At 35.5% G+C, this 22,013-nt stretch overlaps 3 protein-coding genes and 1 non-coding gene across 6 annotated transcripts; 1 reads left to right on the plus strand and 3 right to left on the minus strand.

The window, feature by feature from the left end:
• Positions 1 to 268: 268 nt before the first annotated feature.
• TRNAE-CUC (transfer RNA glutamic acid (anticodon CUC)) lies at positions 269 to 341 on the minus strand. The gene has a single exon. It is a non-coding gene; the product is annotated as a tRNA-Glu (tRNA).
• A 67-nt stretch (positions 342 to 408) lies between these two features.
• On the plus strand, positions 409 to 2,818 carry LOC132175061 (large ribosomal subunit protein eL43z). Its single transcript, XM_059586870.1, has 5 exons — positions 409 to 510; positions 1,402 to 1,441; positions 2,211 to 2,299; positions 2,375 to 2,457; positions 2,551 to 2,818. The coding sequence occupies exons 1-5, from the start codon at positions 508 to 510 to the stop codon at positions 2,612 to 2,614; spliced, it is 279 nt and encodes a 92-aa protein (XP_059442853.1). The 5' UTR covers positions 409 to 507; the 3' UTR covers positions 2,615 to 2,818.
• A 940-nt stretch (positions 2,819 to 3,758) lies between these two features.
• On the minus strand, positions 3,759 to 9,236 carry LOC132175836 (uncharacterized). 2 transcript variants are annotated; one of them, XM_059587902.1, is made up of 3 exons: positions 8,010 to 9,236; positions 5,590 to 5,848; positions 3,759 to 4,389 (listed from the first exon to the last, which is right to left on the minus strand). In XM_059587902.1, the coding sequence occupies exons 1-3, from the start codon at positions 9,035 to 9,037 to the stop codon at positions 4,219 to 4,221; spliced, it is 1,458 nt and encodes a 485-aa protein (XP_059443885.1). In that variant the 5' UTR covers positions 9,038 to 9,236; the 3' UTR covers positions 3,759 to 4,218. The 2 variants fall into 2 exon arrangements, with proteins under 2 accessions (XP_059443885.1, XP_059443884.1); XM_059587901.1 differs by having other exon boundaries at positions 3,759 to 4,398.
• Positions 9,237 to 16,299: 7,063 nt separating this feature from the next.
• On the minus strand, positions 16,300 to 21,337 carry LOC132174732 (casein kinase II subunit beta-1). Of its 2 annotated transcripts, none has more exons than XM_059586386.1 (5): positions 20,819 to 21,337; positions 17,809 to 18,027; positions 17,412 to 17,521; positions 17,150 to 17,315; positions 16,300 to 16,853 (listed from the first exon to the last, which is right to left on the minus strand). In XM_059586386.1, the coding sequence occupies exons 1-5, from the start codon at positions 21,042 to 21,044 to the stop codon at positions 16,723 to 16,725; spliced, it is 852 nt and encodes a 283-aa protein (XP_059442369.1). In that variant the 5' UTR covers positions 21,045 to 21,337; the 3' UTR covers positions 16,300 to 16,722. The 2 variants fall into 2 exon arrangements, with proteins under 2 accessions (XP_059442369.1, XP_059442370.1); XM_059586387.1 differs by having other exon boundaries at positions 17,153 to 17,315; positions 20,819 to 21,335.
• Positions 21,338 to 22,013: the final 676 nt, after the last annotated feature.

The raw sequence follows: 22,013 nt of genomic DNA on the forward strand, positions 1-22,013 counted from the left end.
TTTTAAAAAGCAGTTAACGATTGTTAACCGTTTTATTAATTGCCTACGCGGTTGCAGTTAATGATTTTAGTTAAAAACTGTTAACCGTAATTGCTTTTTCATCCCTATTTGTGGCGGCCCAAGTTCATTTAATTGACAAATTCTTGTTTTTTGGTAATATTTCATTTTCCCTTCCACTTAAATTGATTTAAAATAAAAAGACAGCTTCACTTTTGGGCCATGCTGCGAAGGCAAAACCCAGTTAAAAAGTAAATGGAAAAAAGAAACATTCCGTTGCCGGGACTTGAACCCGGGTCTCTCGGGTGAGAGCCGAGTATCCTGACCAACTAGACTACAACGGATTTGAGGACAATCAATACGCTAGACAATATGAACCTAAATATTAGCGTTTCAGGCCTCAAGGACTATAAAACGCAATCAAAGAAACCCTAAGGTTTTTCCATTTTGCTCTGTTCCAATCAGCCGCTCCTCGTTCGCGACCGGAGAGCGCCTTCAATTACAACCAACATGGTACTCTCTCTCTCCCTCGATCACACATATTGATTTGCTGCTACATGTATGTGATGCATAGCATATATGTTAATTGACGTTCTGATTGTTTTGTCGGAAAATAAATCTCTGGACAATCTTCCGGGTTACTGCGTTTTACAATCTAGAATTTGATTTTCTTCAATTTGTATAAATTTTGAAGCTTAGGATATGTTTGTTTCCTCAGAAAATGGTTGCCAACAGTTTTCCGTGAAAATATGAAAAAGTAAATCTAAAGAACAAGTGCAATGAAATGGGTTTTAGATGCACGTGCATTGTTAGTTTTGCCCATTTGGTGAAATTAGGTACCTTGTGGGATTTGTTGCTAAAAACCCATTATGACCCATCTCCTTTTTTGTTTGATTTTTAAGGTGAATGTGCGTGCCTTTTTTGCATGTGGTTCATTCTCTAGGAATGTGCTTGGGGTGTAAAAGTTCAGCAGGCGCTTTGGTATTTCGCTTTGGTTTATAGTAGTGCAAAAACTGGAAGTGTAGTTGATGCTTTGGCGATAAAGGCAGGGCTTTGGTTGGTATTTAGGTGTGGTTATGTGCGTTGATCAGTTCATGTTGCAAATGTGATGTTGTGTGTCGTTCAGTTTGCTGAGGAGTATGCAGTTTATGGCTCATATCATTATGAATTGGCAGTAAAGGATTTTGCAGCCAACAAATTTGTGGAACTAAGTGCAATAATACTACATATTCCTAATAACTCATGCAGCTAATAGATAGTATGGCTAACCCTTGATTGCACTAAAAAGATCAACATCTTTACGTTCCATCTGGTTCTTCATTCTGCGTTCAAATTACATACATATGCATATTAGTTTTGGTTTTGGATCTAAATCTTTAAGTTGATGCATTTGTTTTGGTGCAGACCAAGAGAACGAAGAAGGCTGGCATTGTTGGAAAATATGGTAAGAGCCAGTGGAATTGTTCAATTTTCATTTTACTTGGGGCAGAAATGTGCATCTAGGTCGACTCTTTTTTTTTTTTTTTTCCCTAAATGAGAGATTGCATTTTGATCCAGTCCTCTTGATTGGAAAATCCCTTCACTTTACTGGCAGTAAGGCTGAACTGAGAATTTATTCAATAATGAACTAATGAGCTGTGTGATAAATATATTTGTACTCGTAATCCCAAATTTGTATACAATTATTCAATTAGAAAAAGGACCTCTATACAAGTACTATATGATGTTATTTGGTGTTTGTGTCTGTTAAGTGACTGGCTGCAACTTGGTTGGCTAGTGGGGTATACCACCATTGAATCTTGGAATAATTGGTCATAAATTTTGAAATATGGCATGGGTTTTGTTTGCAATTGCTGAAACTTTGACTGTGGAAATATCTTCTAGGTTATAGTCGGCCTGTGAATCTAATCTATTAATTGTATATAATTGGAAGTGCTATTTCTGCAGCATACTTTAGTTTCTCTCTCTTTTTCTACGTGTTTTATAAACCTTCGAACTTATAGGCAAGTTTCTAGATAGAAGAATGTGACCAGAGAGTTTGTACTGTCTAGTGTTACCTGCATTACATGTGAGGAATATTACAATTTGAAATATTTGGAGTTTTTTTCCCATCTTATTGAGGCTTTTAAGAGTCAAAAACATTTATACTATTCCAAATTTACAGTTGCCTTTGTGTGAGAATTTTCTAAATTGCTTGTTTCCTCTCTTTGTAGGTACCCGATACGGGGCTAGTCTGCGAAAGCAGATTAAGAAGATGGAAGTTAGTCAGCATAGCAAATATTTTTGCGAATTTTGTGGGAAGGTAATGTGCCAATTCCAGTGTTTTCCTTTTCACTTCATCAAATGGCATGCGTTCTAATTTATTTACCTGTTGCAGTTTGCAGTGAAGAGGAAGGCCGTGGGAATTTGGGGCTGCAAAGACTGTGGAAAGGTCAAAGCTGGCGGTGCCTACACTTTGAAGTAATAATCCTAATTTGAAATGGTCTGCTTTTTCCGCATCGTTTTCTTAACCTTATAGAGGTAACTGACCAATTGTTCTTGTGTTTTTCACAGCACTGCTAGTGCTGTGACCGTAAGGAGCACTATTCGGAGGCTGAGGGAGCAAACTGAGAATTGAGCTGCTACCATCTGCCTATTTTTACCTTATTTTGACCTTTCATAAGAAAAAAGGCTACTATAAGAACCGCTTTTTGATCTGCTTATTATAATGCAATGGAAATTGTTGGAAGATGGGTTTTAACTTGAGACTTGCTCTTTTCTTCTGTTGTGGCGCTGCATTATGTTAATGTTATAACAATTAAATTGTTCGAGTTGTTGCTAATGGCGATCTTGTGTGTTTTCCTGGATTCCTACTATGTATCTACCTGTTTTTTTTGGGCTAAGAGGGAAAAAATATTGGTGACCTTCATCATTCCTTTTACAGAAAATTACTTATTTGGTTCCTGGCGTTTATGTGGTGGTATCAAAAAAAAAGAAAAAAAAAGGAAGAATTAAGAAAAGAGAGCTCGTCACGGTTGATTGTCTTGTCGGGGAAGGGAGACCTCCCCTAAGAGTGGGTGGCTGATTGTCTCCCCTCACTTGAAAGGGATGACCTGCTATTAGTGGGGTGGCTTGTCTGGGAACCCCACTTTTGAAGGGGCATTTTGTTTTTTGCAAAAAAAAGTTGTTTATATTGAAATAAATTTACAATAGGCATACTAAGAGTACGTTTGAGATTGTGGAAAAAAAGTTTTAGCAAAAGTTTTATTTTTAAGTTTTTGCTAAAGAATTATTTTGACCATTTGTATAGGCTTTTTGAACCATTAAAAGCGCTTTCAATTTTTTTACCAAATCAATATTTTTTTGTTCAAACGGACTTTTTGAGTGTTAAAAGCATTTTTAAGCATCTCAAACACAATCTCAAACAAGCCTATTGGAATAAGCAATCTCAGACAAGCCCATTGGTTATCCCATGTATGAATAAGCAATTGACTGATAGTAATGTAGATTTACGTGTACATAAAACAATTTTTGTCTAAATGGCTAAATGGTAACAAACATTTTGAACAAATTAACTTGTACCAAAAATTAAATTGATACAACTGCAAACATTAGGAACAAAATAAATAATTTTTCCTTCTAATCAACTGTAATGCGGGGTCATGGCCACTATCCATTTCCCCTCCACCCAAAAAAGAAATTGTTTAAAAAACCTTAAGATTTGTTAAAAAAAAATTCAATGCAACCCCTGAAGTTAAATTTCTAGTTCCATCTTATGAAGATTGCATCAAAAGACTGGATTTTATTATTATTATCAAAACCATACTGTACACACTACACAACTCATACGACTACTTTACGCATTTACAAGATACTCCAAAAGTTGTAAAAGCAAACCCTATGCTAAACTCAGGCACCTTAGTGCTCATCTTCACTCAAAACCTCAAATGCCATTCTGTACACATTATTGAAGTGGAGGAACCCGGTTGCTCCTCAATCAGCCATTTACTCCCATGACTGAATGTGGTTCCAAGCAGGTACCTGGCATATGCATCATTGACAAAGGAAAATTAACGGCAAAAAAGAACGGAGAAATAGATGCAAAAGCAGTAAATCGTTTTTGCAACATTCCTCAGGAACGTGTGCTTTTGTAGCTTTCTATTCTGTAAAATCTAATATGCCAGTAGCCATTTTGCTGTGAAAGCATGATGCTGATGATGAGAATTGAGAGGTCATTCAGGATCAAACGGATAAAATTGGTGTCCCATCATTGCTGTTACTAGGATGCATTTGGTTTTGGACAGCTTTTACAGCCGCAACTCTTGCTGCTGTTGCTGCTTTATTAGCCGCTGCTACAGCTTTGTTCACCCTTTCATCCATCTTTCCCACCTCAAATGCCTTCTCAGCAGCTCGCTGTGCTTCCTGCACATGAGACAACTCCATTAGTAGCTATTACTTGTTTCAATAATTAAGCTTGTCTATGTTTCAAACAGATGAAAAATTGCTTTTGTATAAAAATTGCATTGTTGAGCTGCCCCCCACAATCCATAATTGGTAAGGCTATATGAAGCTCATCAGAAAACAAACCAGACGCAATCTAGGTTCTAAGTCTTCGCAATTATCATGGTTTCCAAGCCCTTCAGAATAGAACTGACACCAGAAATATGTCATGTGTTTTGACTGTCCTATACACCATGACCAGGCAGAGAACACACCTCAATTGTATTCTTTTCTAGACAGACATCTATTGAGTAGAAGTAACATGAGTAGAAGAGATAGAACCAAAAGATTACAGCTTTACAAATCAATTTTTGGGTGAAAAATTTATGGGTTGGCATTCAATTTTGTTGACTTCTATACTCAACACACTGAGTTAGGATATACCGATTCTCATTCTATAAATATAAATATGAAAACAATGGTACGAATTTTAGAAGAGGTGAAAACCATGGAGAACTGGAATGGCATTGATTTCATAATGCCAATGACCTTTGGGCTACATGCTAACTATACCCTTAATAAGAATAGGGTAAATAGGTAAGGTCATGGGTTCAAGTCCAGTGGGATGTATGAGTTCCCTATTGATCCAAAAAAGAAAAAAAAGAAGAATTATTGATTTCCAAAAGATACGTGAAGAAAACCAATAATTGATAAATGTCCAAGACATTCAATGGGAACAGAACCCTCTAACAGGGCACTTTACCATTTTCAGCACTATTCTACCCATTTTCAGCGTATGACCAGGAATTGAAGGTGGGTTGTCCTTAGGTCAGACTGGCACTATCCTGGCAATTTTCCACCTGGAAACTACTGGTAACACTGGTCGGAGGCTAAACCAACAGTAGCTGCTCAAAAAGATTAGCATTCCATTGATTATGAGAGAGAGAGGATGTTTTATTCCCTGAGGCATAGAAGAGAGTATATAAATGGCTTATATTTCCGTTTGAGGTTCTAATTCTAAAATTAAAGAACAAGTCGGTCTTTTTATTTCTATCAAGTTAGTGGTAGAAGTGGATGCAAACAGTGATAACCTTTTCTTATTCTGGATATCATTTCATATGATGGTTTTCATTGCACGGGAACATATTTTCACAAGGGAAAAAACCACAGTACCTGGACTGCACTAAGAACTTTGGTATAGTTGACAGCATAGGGAGATTCAGGATGGGCAAGTTGCGTGCAAGGCATGTCAAGAACCCCATTTTGCCAGTGACCAGAATGTGTCCCCCCATTCCTGAAGGTGTATATACCAAGTCCCTGTCTTCTTCCCTCATGCCAGGCTCCCTCATACTGATGTCCATTCCCAAACCGATAGACTCCAAAACCATGCATTTTGTCTGCAAAATATTCCCCAGCGTATGTGTCCCCATTCCTGCATTTTCATGAGAAGCACATTAGCATGACTGCTCCATCATCAAAATTGCAATTCACATATTTCCATGTGTTTATATTGAACCATGATCAGTACTAATTTGATCCTGACACTGCCATTGGTGAGAAACCTGCTAAGTAAGGGCAGGAGTGAAGACCTCTTAGTTAAGAGAAAAGCTTGTGCAATGCAACTGAGATAATGGCAACTGAACCATTGATTAACTATCAGCAGATGTTGGAAAGCTATTCCTCAAGATAATTCAGTGGTCCATTTGGGTGGCAATTCTTCAACATTCAAAGCAGGTTAACATTAAATTACATAACGAAGGAGAATTTATTAATTGGATTAACTATTGATTTCTAACGAAGAAATTATCAGCACCTTCAACAGATGATATTCATATTTTTTAGAGGTCAATCATAACATTACTCACATGCAACTCAACGCTGTTCAGGCATTACGCATTGCCATCTTAGTATGATCTATATATTTTTCAGCTTATGCAATTTGACTTTTCCAAATCATAAGCCTAGACAAACCCAGTAATTCTAATCTTCAATGCACCAAATTTACTGCACTTCTTAACTCGAAATGTCTGGTGCAGTTTATCCTACTTGATTATTTGTATTCTTTAGCTATCAGTCAATGCATAGTCAATATTATACATTCTGTTCATCAGCTCATCCAAGTTTGATTTTCCAAAATATATGGTGATATAAACTTGAGAATAATTGTTTTTATTTTAATAAACAAAATATTCCCCTGTTTTGAAATTACCCAGAGTTGATTTAAGTTGTCACACGATTCCTAATATTCAGTTTAAATAATTTTATAGACAAATTCAAAACATCCATGTACATTAACTTGAAAAATACATCCAGTTTTGCTAATCTACAATTCTTTTTGTTTGATGTTGAAACACTCTTCCCTTGAGGTAAGCTGGTTATAGAATTCCTTGAGCATATGGAAGATAGGTAAAAGTTCCATTAGGCATATTGCCAATTATGAAGTCAGATTCAATGGCTGACTTCAACAAGATATTTATATAATGTTTAAGATGGATCACCAATGTTGAGGAAACTGCAAAAAGAAAAAAGACCTGATTCATGAGGGAAGTGTAATTAACCAATCCCAACCATACAAGGATTTTGAGATAGGTGCCGGTATCACAAACAATCAAACAAACAAACAAAAAAAAAGAGTTCCAACAGATGAAATATGGTCCTAAGAGCTTGTGTTTGTTCTCGACATAGCAAATGCTTAGTAAGAAAAGGGCATTGGGCAAGTCAAGTAGAAATATATCATCATGCTTGAAGGACTTCCATTTATTTGTTGAGAAAAGAATATGTTAAGTACTTTTATACAGTTATAGGACACTAAATAGCAGCGATGACAACCTAATAATATTTAGCATATAATTATTACTAATAAAGTGTAAAAAAACTAATATTTAGCATAATGCTTGCGAATGCTTAAAACCTGATAATTTTTAAATTTGGTGTTCTAACTGTATATGCTGGTGGTATAACTTGAAAAGTGATAGTCATATAATTTTCTAACGAACTCTGCATAAACAGGGAAAATTAACAAATATGTGCAGGACTATTAGAATAACAATCGAGAGGCTAACGAACTTGAGTAAAACAACTTAAAACTCGTGAATGAAAGCAACAATCTAGTTGATTCTAAATCCTAACCTACAAGTTACACTAAACCAGCTACCTTGTAATTCTTTAGCCTTGAACAAACCATCCTATCCATATTCTTTATCAAAGTCATCCTTAATTATCATATGAAATTTTTAAAAGAGGGAAATGTGCAGAACACGATTCATCCACCAATATAAGCACATAATGCAAACACATATTTTGCAGCTAGAAGGCCACAAGTAAGAACTCAACATTCTAATTCACGATTTAAAAAAAAATAGCATTGTTTGTACTCCAGTTTCAATCAGCTAGGGGCACAAAACCTAACTCCAGATTACAAGATTCTATAATTGAACAACCCTAAAACTAAAAGATTATGTGCTTGTAACCTAAAAATCCCTGTAAACAATACTTGCAGTTTCGATAAGCTAAAAATTCAAGCATTGACTATGTGCAAATAGACAACAAGACACTCCAATACAGTCCAATAACCGAAAATCACAAACATTTACCTGAAATGGTAACGACCGAGCCCATGTTTAACACCCAACTTGAATTCCCCAACATACTGGCTCCCATCCTCACAAGTATGAACTCCACGCCCATGACACTGCCCATTAGACCACTCTCCGGCATACACATCACCGGTGTAGAACCTATACAACCCAATCCCATGCCTCAAGCCCTGCCTATACTGCCCGCGATACCGGCTCCCTTTCGCCCACGTCTCGATCCCATAACCATCATATTTCTCATCAATCCAATCCCCCTCATACCTCCCATTAATGTGATAGTAATAAACTCCACTTCCTGAACACTTCCCCTTATGGAATTCACCCTCATAAACATCCCCATTACGAAAAACTTGCACCCAAGACCCCGAATTCGGCCTTTTTACCGATTTGGGCTTCGACCCAATTGACCACAGAACAGGCTGACATGGCTTTGAGGCACAAGAAGATGCGCAAAGCTTAATTCGGAACGACCGGGCAAAGAACAATCGAATCGAGGGAAGGCGAGGGAGTGCAAGATTGAGAGAAATCAAAACCGCAGCGGAGAATGCTAGCAAAGAAAGGAAATCAAGGATAAAAGAGCGGCGGGGATTGGAGATGAAGTAGTAAAGGGAAGGCAAGGAAAGGAGGATCAGAAAGCGAAAACGAGCTCGAACCAAACTTGCACATTGTAAATGGCGAATAAACTTGAGGGCCGCTGATCTTTTTCCAAAAGGGATTGGATATGAAGTAGTAGAGCATGAAAAAGATGGCGATGAAGATTGTATATTCAAAGTTTGGTGGGGATAATTGTTGAGAGAGGATAGTGTAGGAGAGTGGGAAAGTATGGAAGGTGTTTGGGTCATTATAGGCCTCTTGTGGGGTGCAGAATGAAGGTTTTGTGAAGGTGAGGGATTTTTGGAAATGGGTTCATGGTGAAACCGCTTTTGGTGTATTGGAGGAAGGAGAAAGGGTGGGCTTGGAATCAAATCGGAAGAGATGACTCTGCTTATTTTTCCGATTTGGGTTTCAGACTTCTTCTGATTCATTTACATACAGAAAATGGTGTGTCTCAACTCTCTGTGAATGAGTTTTAGTCTAACGGGTGCCTTCTTTTTCTTCCGAGAGAGTGAGATTTCTGAGTATTTGGGAAATCTGTGTGTATTTGTGTGCTGCTGGTTCTGGTTTTTGAGGTATTGCTGTCTGGTTTTTGTAGAGAGAGAGAGAGGGAGAAAGAGTGAGAGAGAAGATGGCTCATGTTTGGGAATGAGACGGGTTGAGAGCTAAGAAATATGGGGTTCTTTGACAAAAGACCCTGGCTTTTGATAAATTCTCGAATATGCCACTGCCCTGATTAAATTAAGTAGTAATTTTTGTTCCTTTTTGTTTACTCTAAAGTTTTGGTTTAAGCCATGTAATTGATGGCTGCAACAAGCCATTATTCTACTTTATCCAAGTGGTTCTTTGGGGGATATATAAGCTACCAACTTTAGATTTATTGTCAATTGCCAATAAATAATGTAATACTTATCTTAGGGCTTAAAAGTAAAACTTTTATCTTCTCGGTGACTTGAATCCGGGACGTGGTCGTGATGTATGTTTTAATACCAATTGTTTAGGGTTTAACTATTGATTTAAAAATCTTAACCCTTTAACGGTTAGGATCGTAACCGTGGTCAAACATGAGATAGATAAAGAGGCAAATATAGTAACTTTAGATTACATATTCTTTTGGAAAGATCAATAATTAAGTTATAATGTTATATCTTGCAATATTAATTAGAAGGCAATTACAGCACATCTCTAATAAGAATATCATATTAATTACTTGGATATTCTTTTTTTTAGATATATTATAGCCTCTATGATAAGAATCTTAGTGATTGATATGATATCATATGTGTATGGTGGTACATCAAATTCTTATTTTAAATGGTTGATTTGATAAGATGCACATAAATAGTCACATCTATGTTATAGGTTTTTCTTTTTATAATAACATTAATAATATCCTAAATATTTCTCAAACCATATAGAATAATATTATTTGACCTACTCTCGTTGATATAGCAAGTCTATAATTGTGGATGGATGGGATCAAGGCTTTTACTTGTTCTTCTTGATTGTTTGTCATGTTTTCTTGGATCTTATGCTAATCACTTTCCTAGTCAAACCTTAAGAAGTAAAATATGTACCATTCAAACTTTTATAAAGTTATTTGAATGACATCGATTAATAATTTTCAACTAAAAAATACATATATTAAACAAGTGATAACATGATATTTTGATTATCATAAACTAAATAAACTTTGTTTACAATGAATATGACACGTCTAGATAATTATTTGTTTATTAAAACAACCAATTAAGTCATTATTCGAGTCTCTAATGAAAGTTTTTAACATTGAAAATATTATAGTTAGGGTTAAATTGACACCGTCATATGAGTACAGTGTAATAAAAATGAAACAAAAATGTAGTTTTTTTTTTTTAAAATTTTTTTTTAACATTTTTTATTGTCAATAAGTAATGTCAGAAACTACATTTTTATCTTACTTTTTTTTTTGAAATAGTTCAATCTCATTCATTGATAAATGGGGATAAAGTTCAACCAACATAGAGCAAAGCTCTGAAGCTACCATAGCCGAAGGTACGAAGTTACAAGCGTCCAAAATGAAGTATTACATTCTAGACTCAAGCAAAATTTGTTAACCTATGACTAATTTTCAAATTAAACAGTATATCTGCGTCAAACAAATTTAAACCAATGTATAAGTAGCCTTTATTCTTCGGCATTGAGGACAGAGAACTCTAAACCAAAACTCATCATCCTCGACCCAAAAGCCACTGACATTACAATGTCAAATAATCTTTAAAAATTAATTTTTTAATAATATTAATCTAAATTTGCAGTGCTACATCAACAAATCGAGTTAAAAAACAAATGGTTTGCATCTTTTTTTCTTTAAACAATAATCATAATAAAATGAGGGGATGAGGCACTTTTGTAAATTAATATACGTACAAGGGCGATGTCGTAGACCTATTGGTTGACCGTCAAAAGGTCATCGCTTCTCCGCTTCTCAACTTCATTTCCAGGTAGAAACCGAACTTTCCGTTAACGGTTGGATAATTCCGTTTATGAACGTTTCCCCGAACACCTAATTTAATTAGAGTATTCTATAATATATGGTATATTTTGCTTTTAATTATTAATTATTATTTTTTCATTAAATAATTAATTTTTAATCAAATTTGTACTTAGAGTATAACTTTTATAAGGAGGTGGTGTAATTGTGTAACCACCTCCCTTGTGCCACCAATAAGAAGCTGCTACTTAGGATTATTGCACAAACCCAAATAAGAACAAAAACATTAGATTATTTAGGTTTATTCAATTTTTTTTTTTAAAAAAAGAATATGGGAAGGACTGAGGGTAGTTTGCCGCCACCCCCAGCCCATTTGGGGTGGCCGGAGGTGGCCGCGCAGGCCACTCACAGTCCATGGGGTAGCCCAGCAGCCACTCTAGATGGGCTGGGGGTGGCCGCGCGACCACCTCCAGCAGATCTACGGACCACCCCAAGTGGGCTGGGGGTGGGCTACGCGGCCACCCCAGCTCCCTGTACAATCTTTAAAAAATTTTAAAAAAATAATAATAAAAAAACCATAATAATTTAGTGTTTTGATGCTTATTTCATTTGGTGCAATAATCTTATGTGACCATTTATTATTGGTGGGCACAAAGAAACTGGTTTACACCAGTTCCTTTATAGAATTCCCTTGTACTTATTACTTCAGTATTTATTATATTTGATCACATTTCAATAAATGATAAATACCTCCATAATTAAATTTAAATTATTCAATTTTAAAAAATAAATAAATTATATCACAAAATATCCTAATAATTGTTGAGGATCTTCAGCCTACTTGCGCATAACAAAATTACAGAAATGTCACTCTACCTTCTTCTCCTCATTTAATTTTTTTTTGAGTGAATTAAATTATTTGCTTTTGTATTTTAATTTTCAAAATTCCATATGTTTGGGAGTTGATCTTAGCCAAAAGGGAAGGAATTAAAGGCATTTTACATGTTTGATAATGATAGAGAAGAAAGATTAGGGTCCATTTTTGTGAGTGAAAAATGTGGACTGATTAATTATTATTCAAATCTGGGTACCTGGTTAAGGCATTAAGGTGTCATGTCTTCTTCCAGTCAGCAATAAAGAAAGAGTGAAAATTTGATAGAGATGGGGTTCTGCACTGAGCCACCCAAAGCTAATCTTGAGCTCAAGCTTGTGCCCTTCACTTCTTATCCTTTCTCTTTGCTCTCAATTTCCCATTTTTAACAACTGTAAAAAAATAAAAAATCCACATTTAGTTTTTACTACCTTATAAGGGCATTAAATTGGAGACATATTATAAAATTGTCATGTGTTACTCGTGCATGTGAGAAACATTTTTTTTTTTAATAAAATTTTCGGGTTGATTCACGGATCAATTCGATATGCCTCAATTCAAACACAACTCATTTAGTTAAATAGGTCAAACTTCTTAATTTTGACATGACACATTTAAATTAATCAATAACATAACATGACCTGCATAACCCGTCTAATAAACACGTCGTCTTGGGTTGACCAAAACATGATCTGTTTGACCAGTTTTGACATGTATATGAAAAAAAAAAGAAAAAAAAAAGCTTTTATATGAATTTTATACACAAATGAACTAATTAATATGCATTTTAGTCTTTTAGGGTTTTGTTTTTTAATTGTAAAAAAAATAAAAATCTTATTATATTTATACGGATTATGTGGGTCATCCATAGTTTAAGAAACTTCATCTAGGATTGACCCGATTTTATTTGAGTAAACCTGAATTGACCCGAACCTAATTATACAAAACTCTAACATGCTAATTTCATGTTGAGTTCATGTCATGCATGTTCGTAGATGGTGTAAAAATTTATCAAACCGAGTCTAGGTACAATGTCTTTAATGTATCAAATTGGGTTGTATTAGAGGAAATGGGATATCCTCTATTGTTTTGATAAAGGGTTTCTAGGAGCTTCATCAACACATCAACATGATAACATATTTGGATGAGTCTGAAGTAGACTAGTGAATACCATTATCCTCTTTTCTTTTCTTTTCTTTTTCTTTTAATTATTGGGTTACCATTTGTTTATTGATTGTGAGAAACATTGAAGGGTGAAGCCTCCACAGTCCACATGTATGAATATTGAATATAGAATTGGGTGGATTGGTTTAACTTTTGCCCTTATCCAACTTTGCTCCTCCTTTCCATGGCCTCGCATAACCCACGCCATTGTCCTTATCATCTCCCTCTCTCCCATGTCCCCATATTCCTTCAATAGCACACCACAATACTACTATCTTTCTAACTTCATGTCCCCCCAAAGCCCCATGGCTCCACCTAAGCCCCATTTAAAAAAAATAATAAAATAAAAAATTTATATGGGTTGACCCCCCAATTTGTTTTTTTCTTAAAAAAAATAACCAGCTCAAATACTCTATAAATCATCTTTCTTTTTATAGTTTTAATCTTTTTTTTTTTCTTTCCTTTCTTCTTTTCTTAACTAATCTCATCCTATTGTGTTATTTTGGTTGGATTATAGATAAAGTTAACTACTTTAATTGTTAGTCCGTAATTATTAGTCCACCGCATAGACGAAGCTTACTGACGACACAAAACATGCTAAATTGTTAGGTTACTTAAGTGCTTTATTGTTTTGATGTAAAACGTGTAATTAAGTGAGAACACATGCCAAGTCATGTTTATGATCCCCCCCTCCCCCCGAAGGATATTGTGTTTACTAAAAAATATATAATTTTTTTTTTAATTTTTAATTTTATTTTAGTACTTCAAGAGAAAACTAGGAAATAAAAAAAACAAACACAAGAACCTGTTTGGTAGCTTTTCTTGGAAACAATTTTTCTGTTTCAAAAACAGGAAAACATGTTTTTTTTACTGTTTATGTAAATTTGGCAAATCGTTTTAAAAACAAAAACACTTAAAAACACAAAATCTGAGAACAAATTAAATTAATACGTGGCAGTGTTTCCCTATATATATATATTTTGTATTCCGACAAAGATAAGGAGGCTAGGAAAAGAAGCATACGTATACGAGAATGCGATGGAAATGGTATATTGCTCTTTGATGCTTTACAATAAAACGATTTCATTTTCAAAAGGATCATTAGAGGGAACCTAAATTCAAACTGGGTGGGAAAAGTTCCAAGAAATCGTATGGATAAGATAAGATTAATTTATATATATAGTGAAATAATATTTGGAATTTGCATGTGGCGTATAAGAATAAGACAATATTGTCACCGAGTCACTCTAGGCAATAATGCGACGTCGATGGATAATGAATGATACCGGTTCATGGATGAAATTACTTGAACTGAGAGTTCTTTGCAAGACGCCAACTAGATAAGAACAACTCCAACTAGACACAAACAAGCCAACATATGCCCATTAACCCTTCACAAGACGTCACAAGGATACCAATGATTGGTCTTTTAGAGCAAGCGATTCTCATATGTATATTTTTATATATTTTAAAAATGACATGTTAATAAAAAAAAAAAAGAAAAATTATCTGTCAGACTTTGTGTTGGTATCTTTCTCTTCTACAGTTCTTGATTTGGATTCTGACGGTGTGTATTGTTTTAGCTTCTTTCCAGTAGTTGTTGTTTTTAAGTGGGGGTTGAGATAGGTTTGTCTTAATTGTATTTATTTTGCTTTTGTAATCATTTTATGTGGTTATATTGAGAGAATCCAATCATTTGTTTGTCTTATTTTCTACATTTCGTTTGTGTTTTTGCACTATTGCTGGGGAGCCTACTCATTTTTTCAATTTTTGGTAGCATTTCTATAGGATCTCTCACTCTCTCTTCCTTCCGGATCAAGAGGGAGATAAATCCTCCCTTATAACATTTTCTCCGGATTCAATTAAAAAAAAAAAAGGGCAAAAAATTAACAAACAACTTCAAATACCAAACATTTAAAATTACTTTTATCTTTATATTGCATTAGAACACTATTTTAACCAAAAGCAAAAATCACCATCTTTAAAAAGTTTTATCTTAACAAACCCCAACTCTTTTTCGTGCAATCCAAACTAATCTCAAAAGCATCAACGGGGAAGTATAAATATTTGGCCCATTTGGCTGAAAGCGACTAATAGAAGGGACAAAATGCCAAATTCCGACCAGAAATTGAATGGGTCCCTTTCTTAGGATAACCAACCCTTTGTTGTACAGAGTATAGGTCCATCCATGGGGCACTTTTACCTCATTTTGGACCTTGGAGTTGGCCCTTGGGAGAGGATAGGATTGCTTTTTCCTTTTTGGAGCATCTCCTGCGGATCAGCAGGCTCCAAAAGTTTTATATTGTCTATATTTAATCAATAGCTTATCTTTAGAAAAATACTCTTCTTTTTTTTTTTTTTTGTCTACAGTAATTATCAACTTGTAGCTAATTACTGTAGCAAAATGTTGCTTTATTTTTTCTCTGGTCTTTTTTCTATCTTTCTTTGTTTCAATAATAGTTGCTACTCGGAAGAAAAAAGGAGCAAAAGAAAAGAAAATGAGGTAAACCCAGAGTTCAGGATTCAAGTTAGGGGGGCATCACATAAAAGAAAGCGTACAATTTGCTTCAAGATGCAAGTTGGTAGGGCATAAAGCAAGAAAGCAAGCCGGATGCAGCATCTTGTGACCCACCAATTCAATTAGGTGGTTCGGCCAGACCATGCATTGAAATGATGAAAAATGAATAAAGAAATTAGGTACTAAATGAGGATTTGATTGGCATGTTGCAAGGTGAAATCTAATCACAACTAATAATTACAACCACCTAGATACTCATACAAGCAATCTCCTTTTCTCTTTCGCTATAGAGTAGAGTGATAAAACCCCACTAGGATTGGCAATTTTTGACACAATTCACAAACTCGAGACGAAATTAGCGAATTAAGGTAGAGAGTTGATCTATATAGTGACTATATACCCATGCTTTGACACGACTTAAATCTGGTACAACACAAATTGCTACCCCTAAGTAAGAACCAGGTTGGAATTCTCTAGTTTTTGTCATGTCTTGTTTTTTCCCCCAGCACATAAGATTGTCAAGCAGAAGAATATTTAAAGAGCAATAATATCACCACAGAAAACAGTAACTACATTAAGCATATAGAAAAAACAACATTTACACTGTCACATAAATATAATGCTTCATTTCAACTGACGTGCGTACATCAAACTGTGGAGTTCAACATGAAAATCATTGATTTCTAATACAAAAGATAACTCAATTCAAAATCATAAATCAGCGCATTTGAGAGGATCATGGAATTACGTGGCTAACTTTTAACTGCCAAAATCACACTGCCAAGCTAATGATAAAAAAGAGAAAGCGATGATTGAATTTTTCACTACAGAGACATTTCAGCACCTACACTAACCAAAGAGTACAAAGTTCTACAGATGATCACTGATAAGCAGCTAAAAGTTGAAACTAAAAACTTCCTTGACATGGTTGTTTTTACGGTATTTTCCAGAACATATAAAATAGGGAAAGCCAAACTGTAATAAATTTTGGAGATTTGTGAACTCCACTGATGTCTTAAAAGCCTTACTTTGAAACAGAAGCTGAGCAACGCGAGCTTCTTAACACAATGGAGGCTTGTAAATCCCAGCATCATGGCTTGTGAATCTTGAAACCAAACACCCTTGGAACATAGCTCAGTAATGCCTTTTGAGGCTTGAGGTGCCCGTATGTCATCAAGAAGAGGTGAGGAAATGTGGTTCCGAAATAGGCTCCGTCAATGTCTATAAAGAGTTAAAGAAATTTAGGAAATATGCAAAGCCTAGGGCGTGCAGTGACGGGCCACTAAAAATGAATTTGATGTCCACAATATTGTATTAATGTTGTTCCTTACATAATAATGACAACAACAACAAAATCGATTATAAAGAGGCTCATCTGGTGTACTAATAGATAAGATAGAAGTGCAAAGTGCCAATTGGGGAAGGGGGAGGAGCCTATCCATGAGAGCGCTCATTGACATCAGCTGGATATATGCAGTAAACAGTTTCAAATATAGTTCAACAATATAAAAGGATACTACCTTGATACTTGGATCGAGGGTAGTAGATATCTTCGCATCTGGGGCAGTATATCTTTACTGTGCTTGACCGAGGAATGTCTGATTGACCAACTGGGAGGCAGGGTTGTCCACAGCAATAAACTCTTGGGCATCTCCCAAAGTCATAGTTCTTGTACTTCTCTAACTGAAAAAATTCCAGAAGCATGATTCAAGCCAGTGCCCAAATGTTGCAGACAGGAAAGAATGAAAATGCCAAATGGAAAACAAGACTATATCTCACCATAGCAGCCATTCCTTTGCTTGTCAATATATATCTGGCATGAATCAGACCATAAAGCATCTCAGCTGCTGATTCAACTAGTTCATTCTGTTCCTCAGTAAACATATCACCTAAAGGTTCCAACCGGAAATTGCCCATTATTCAAAATTGAAATCTGAATGAGTAATTATGACCATGTACATATCACCACATAGTTTAAACAATCAGGAAATTCGGGTATAGAAAAAAAGAAAAATTATCTAGGAAGAGCTGTCATGAAACAATACAACCATATCAAACAAATCACTTCAGCGTAGTAACAAGCATTAAACCGAACAACTTCAAAATAATGAAGTCACGACAACTATAATTGATCACACATGCTTAGTAATTTTGGGAAACAGGAATATAAGCTTACCATGAGAGGATTCAACATCCAAAATCAAATCAAGTGCATAATCATAGTAAGGAACTTGACTGCTTAATCCACAAAGGTTAAAATCATCTTGAATATAATCATCATCTACTTCACAAAAGAATTCATTTCCTCGCAGATTGCAAAACCATGAGATCCAAGATGTGTCATCTCCATCAGAACCGCTAACATCTGACTCTTCACTGTCTGTTTCAGACTCCTCTACAAATAGTTATAAGATGTAAATCAGCAAAAATTAATGAGAAGGGTAGCCTACAACCATGAACTTATAATGAAAAAATGTCCAAAACCAAATAATACAAAACGCAGTAACTATATAAAACACTGCATGTGAGTAATATATACTTGACAAAAATGGTACTTCCTTCCAGGAAGTACCTAACTTAATAGAAATGCAGTGCAATTGTGCAAAAACCAACCAGAGTTACAAAAATCTGATCCACCGTAATTGTTGCAATTGAATGATTTACATATTTATACAGGCTATAAAGAAATTTGCGGGATGGCTCACTCCAGAAAAACTTAGAACTTGCACTTAAAACAAGGATGGGAAGTAACAATTACAAAACTCTATGCGTGCAACAATCTTTCAGATCACTGAGGCAGAGGCTAAAGATTGGACACAATAAAATAACCTCCCTATATAAAAATATACAAAATCAAAAACTATAATTACACTAGTGGGAGAGTTCAAATGTGTGAAATTTAGGATTTCTTGGGGCATATAGAGTTCAAATGCAACTTCAAAATACCACTCAAGTCAACTAATCCTTAATCCCAACTATATTGGGATCAGCTCCACTGGTCCTTTCTAACTAAGGGCTAGACCACACATTTTTCTTTGACATTCTATCCTACCTTTGACTTAGTATTAGTCAGTTTTATTTCTAGATGGGGGGCAAGGGATATAACTCAGTGCTAGAGTATCACCTTGACGTTGTGATTATCTTTAAACCCAATGTAATTTTTTCAAATTTTTCTATTTTGACTTGGTCTCCTGCTGTGAAAATACAGGAAAAAAAATACCATTCAAGCAATATTTCCATCAAAAATCAATTTTATTGTATAGACGCTCATGAGCTCCCCCTCCATGCCCTGCAGTAATGATTCCCCTGCTCTCCATGACCTCTTCATTTATCAAATCTTTCTTCACTACTACCCATGTTCTCTCTACCTAACTTCACTACTTCAACATAAACATAATAAATTAACATGCACAATTCCATTTGAAACAACTGTATGCAAGTTCAAGCAAATGAAATAAATTTGACCAGGCTGGACTTCAGTGCCAAAGCAATTTAAGTAGGAAACCGACAAAATGAAGAACAACAACCAATTTGCAAGAACTATATCTGAAAAGAGACTGACATGCTTTTGCCATTTTCAATGAATTCTTTTGCTTTTTAAAACATTGCTCTGAAGGCAGCGAGGACATATTCAGAATAATAAATTTGAGCTAAAATTTGAGCTATATCATTAAATGCTGGATCAGAAGATGCAGCAAATGGATCACAACACATGTAACAAAGCACAAGAAGCTGCATTGTGCTCATAGAGTCCACGGCCTTCTCCTATGTCCCTCTTGAGATGGATTCTGAAACCATTTGCCACAAACCAGGATCTCAGACATCTTTGGACCTTAGACAGCTTACTATGATGGACAATGAAGCAAATAGAGGGGTCGGATGGAAGATGAAAACAAGAAGCTAGTTAATGAAACAAAAATGAATCAGCTATAGGACCAAGCTTTGAGGACTGTAACAGGAAATCAAGAGCAAATATTTGCGCTTTTAACCTGCTTCCAACCTTAGGATTAGAAGTCAAAATGCATACATCACAGCTTGGAAACTAATAATTTATTTGGGAATTATACAGTAATATAAGATAGCCATAAAGAACATATGCTAGTTTTGATAAGAATGACTAGAATCAGGGAAATCTATTATAAGTGACAGAATAAGGGGCATCAACAGGAGGACACAAATGCACACGCACAGAACAACATTGATATCTTACAGGCAAACACGTTGGTTATTTATCAATGCTACCTCTCAAATCTGTGTCCAATTCTATTAAGAATTTTACAGAAGGCATGCTGATGTCATCATTTATTTGCCTCATTTTCATGTTCACAATCAAAACGTTAAAATAGAAAAGACAAAGTACAACATGACAAGGACACTAGACAGGCAATCAAACACATCTTTGTGTGTGTATCGAGCTAATTGATGCGATCAGACTTAAGCATGGAAAAATGCAGGCAGTCATTCCTTTTCATCTCAATGCATTAAGATATTCAGAGATTAAGTCCCCGAAAAGTGACAATTGCAGCTCCACGAGATAATTGGAGACTATCAATCATATTATGGTTAAAAAGACCATCTAGGTCATTCACAATTTTCCCCTCAAGATTCAATACCATATAAATAAAAGGAAAATATGGACATACAATCTAATGTTCTACCCAATAAACTTCAACTATCAGCAAATCAAAATTATGAATATGCAAAAAACCATTACAAATCGAGAATCCAAATGAATTTACAATAGATACTGTCCAACTACTGAACAAACACATAGCTACCACTTATCCTGATTTTGAAAAGGAAAAAAAATACACTCTAAATTCCAAACGTAAGCTTTTCAATCATAGGACCAAACCCAACATAGCTACCACTAATATCAACATTACCTCAATCTAATATCACTGAAACCTCAATAATCAAAGTATTCTCAATAATTAGGATCCAACCCACGTACCCAAGTCACAATAGAAAGCTTAAAAACTCAGTTTCAAAGCAATCCAAAGTTACTAGAAATGAACACCTTTTTTTTGATAAGTAATAGAGATTTTTTCTTTGAACATCCTTCACATATAGAAATGAACACCTACAAAGAGAACATTTATCAAACACAAGGGAGACACTACCTAATTCAAATAAACAATTAAGAGAGAGAGAGAAGAGCGAGAGAGAGAGAGAGAGAGGAAGACCATCGGAGAAGTTGTTCTTGGAGAGAGAGTCTCTGTCTCTCTGATCGGACGGTGGAGGAGGCTTGGCCATCAAAATCGACTTATCCTTGCCGTTGATTACAGCCCTGGAGGTGGACGGCGAGGATCGCTCCAACTGCTTGTCCAGCGCCTCGTTGATCCGCTGCTTCCGATCGACCACGTTTCCCACCTCCGGCCTCGACCCACCCACTCCTCTCTCCCTATACATCTTCTCCTCTCCTCACCAAAAAATTATAAAAGAAAAAAAAAAAAAAAAATTCCTCTCCTCCTCCCCCACTATATCACTCTCGTCCAAAACGACATGTCGTTTCAGACAACTCAAAGCACAAACCCTACACCTCGACAAAATTAGGGTTACAGAGAATTTCGTCGGATTTTCTCTCACAGTGAGAGAGAGAGAGAGAGAGAGAGAGAGATGGGGAGAAGGGGATTGGCGTTAACAACTAAAAAGGTATCGGAGTGGGGTGGCCGATAAATCGGCGCGGACGACTTACTTGGGTGTGCTCGTGCTGATTCTTGTTATAGAGCATTCGGACACGTGGCAGCTACCCTATAGGAGCGGAGATATTGATATTTTTATTTTTTCGGGGTTCGGTGATATTAGGCTTTTATTACACGAAAAAGTGATATAATAATTAGAAGATGTAACGTTTTGTTAAGTAGGAGTGCAATAATGAGTGGTTTTAACAAGGGAGGTGTGGACCATAATAGAGTACAGAGCGGGGAAAAATCGCTTTGACATTCTCTTGGGGGATGTGGGTCCATTTCTCTCTGATATTTTCTTTTACCACCAAACTCTCACGTGCTATGCATATTATTTTTCATCTGTTCTCTACAGAGTTTTTTTTTTAACCCACAATTATTTTTAATAGAATTATATGCCCTATTAAAAATACATATGATCGTTTAAGCAGTATTTGTCTTTAGAGCACGTGATTCTCACATAATCATATGTCCTATTAAAAATATTTATGAGAATCACGTATTCACGTGCTTTAAAAATAAATGTTATTTAATAAAACTAAATTTTAAAGGGTTATTACTCTTTTTAATGGTACTTATCTTAGGCATCAATATTTCGATAATTAGTCGATACGTGTGAGATGAGAAATTAATAATCAATTATTATGGTTGCATTTAATGGTGTAATAATGTATGCTACTGTATGCTACTATAT

The sequence above is a fragment of the Corylus avellana genome, chromosome ca3, assembly GCF_901000735.1.
Source record: "Corylus avellana chromosome ca3, CavTom2PMs-1.0".
Classification (NCBI taxonomy): Eukaryota; Viridiplantae; Streptophyta; class Magnoliopsida; order Fagales; family Betulaceae; genus Corylus; species Corylus avellana.

What these genes read in the sequence shown, in the direction of transcription:
- LOC132174732 (XM_059586386.1), bottom strand. Translation starts at nt 21,044, where the DNA reads ATGTATAGGGAGAGAGGAGTGGGTGGGTCGAGGCCGGAGGTGGGAAAC. An exon ending in CAAGAACAACTTCTCCGATG is followed by an intron (nt 18,028 to 20,818) that starts GTCTTCCTCTCT and finishes AACTATTTGTAG; the next exon opens with AGGAGTCTGAAACAGACAGT. An exon ending in GGATGTTGAATCCTCTCATG is followed by an intron (nt 17,522 to 17,808) that starts GTAAGCTTATAT and finishes TGGAACCTTTAG; the next exon opens with GTGATATGTTTACTGAGGAA.
- LOC132175836 (XM_059587901.1), bottom strand. Translation starts at nt 9,037, where the DNA reads ATGAATCAGAAGAAGTCTGAAACCCAAATCGGAAAAATAAGCAGAGTC. An exon ending in CTCGGTCGTTACCATTTCAG is followed by an intron (nt 5,849 to 8,009) that starts GTAAATGTTTGT and finishes ATGAAAATGCAG; the next exon opens with GAATGGGGACACATACGCTG. An exon ending in AAGTTCTTAGTGCAGTCCAG is followed by an intron (nt 4,399 to 5,589) that starts GTACTGTGGTTT and finishes TCTCATGTGCAG; the next exon opens with GAAGCACAGCGAGCTGCTGA.
- LOC132175061 (XM_059586870.1), top strand. An exon ending in TGGCATTGTTGGAAAATATG is followed by an intron (nt 1,442 to 2,210) that starts GTAAGAGCCAGT and finishes CTCTCTTTGTAG; the next exon opens with GTACCCGATACGGGGCTAGT. An exon ending in GGCGGTGCCTACACTTTGAA is followed by an intron (nt 2,458 to 2,550) that starts GTAATAATCCTA and finishes TGTTTTTCACAG; the next exon opens with CACTGCTAGTGCTGTGACCG.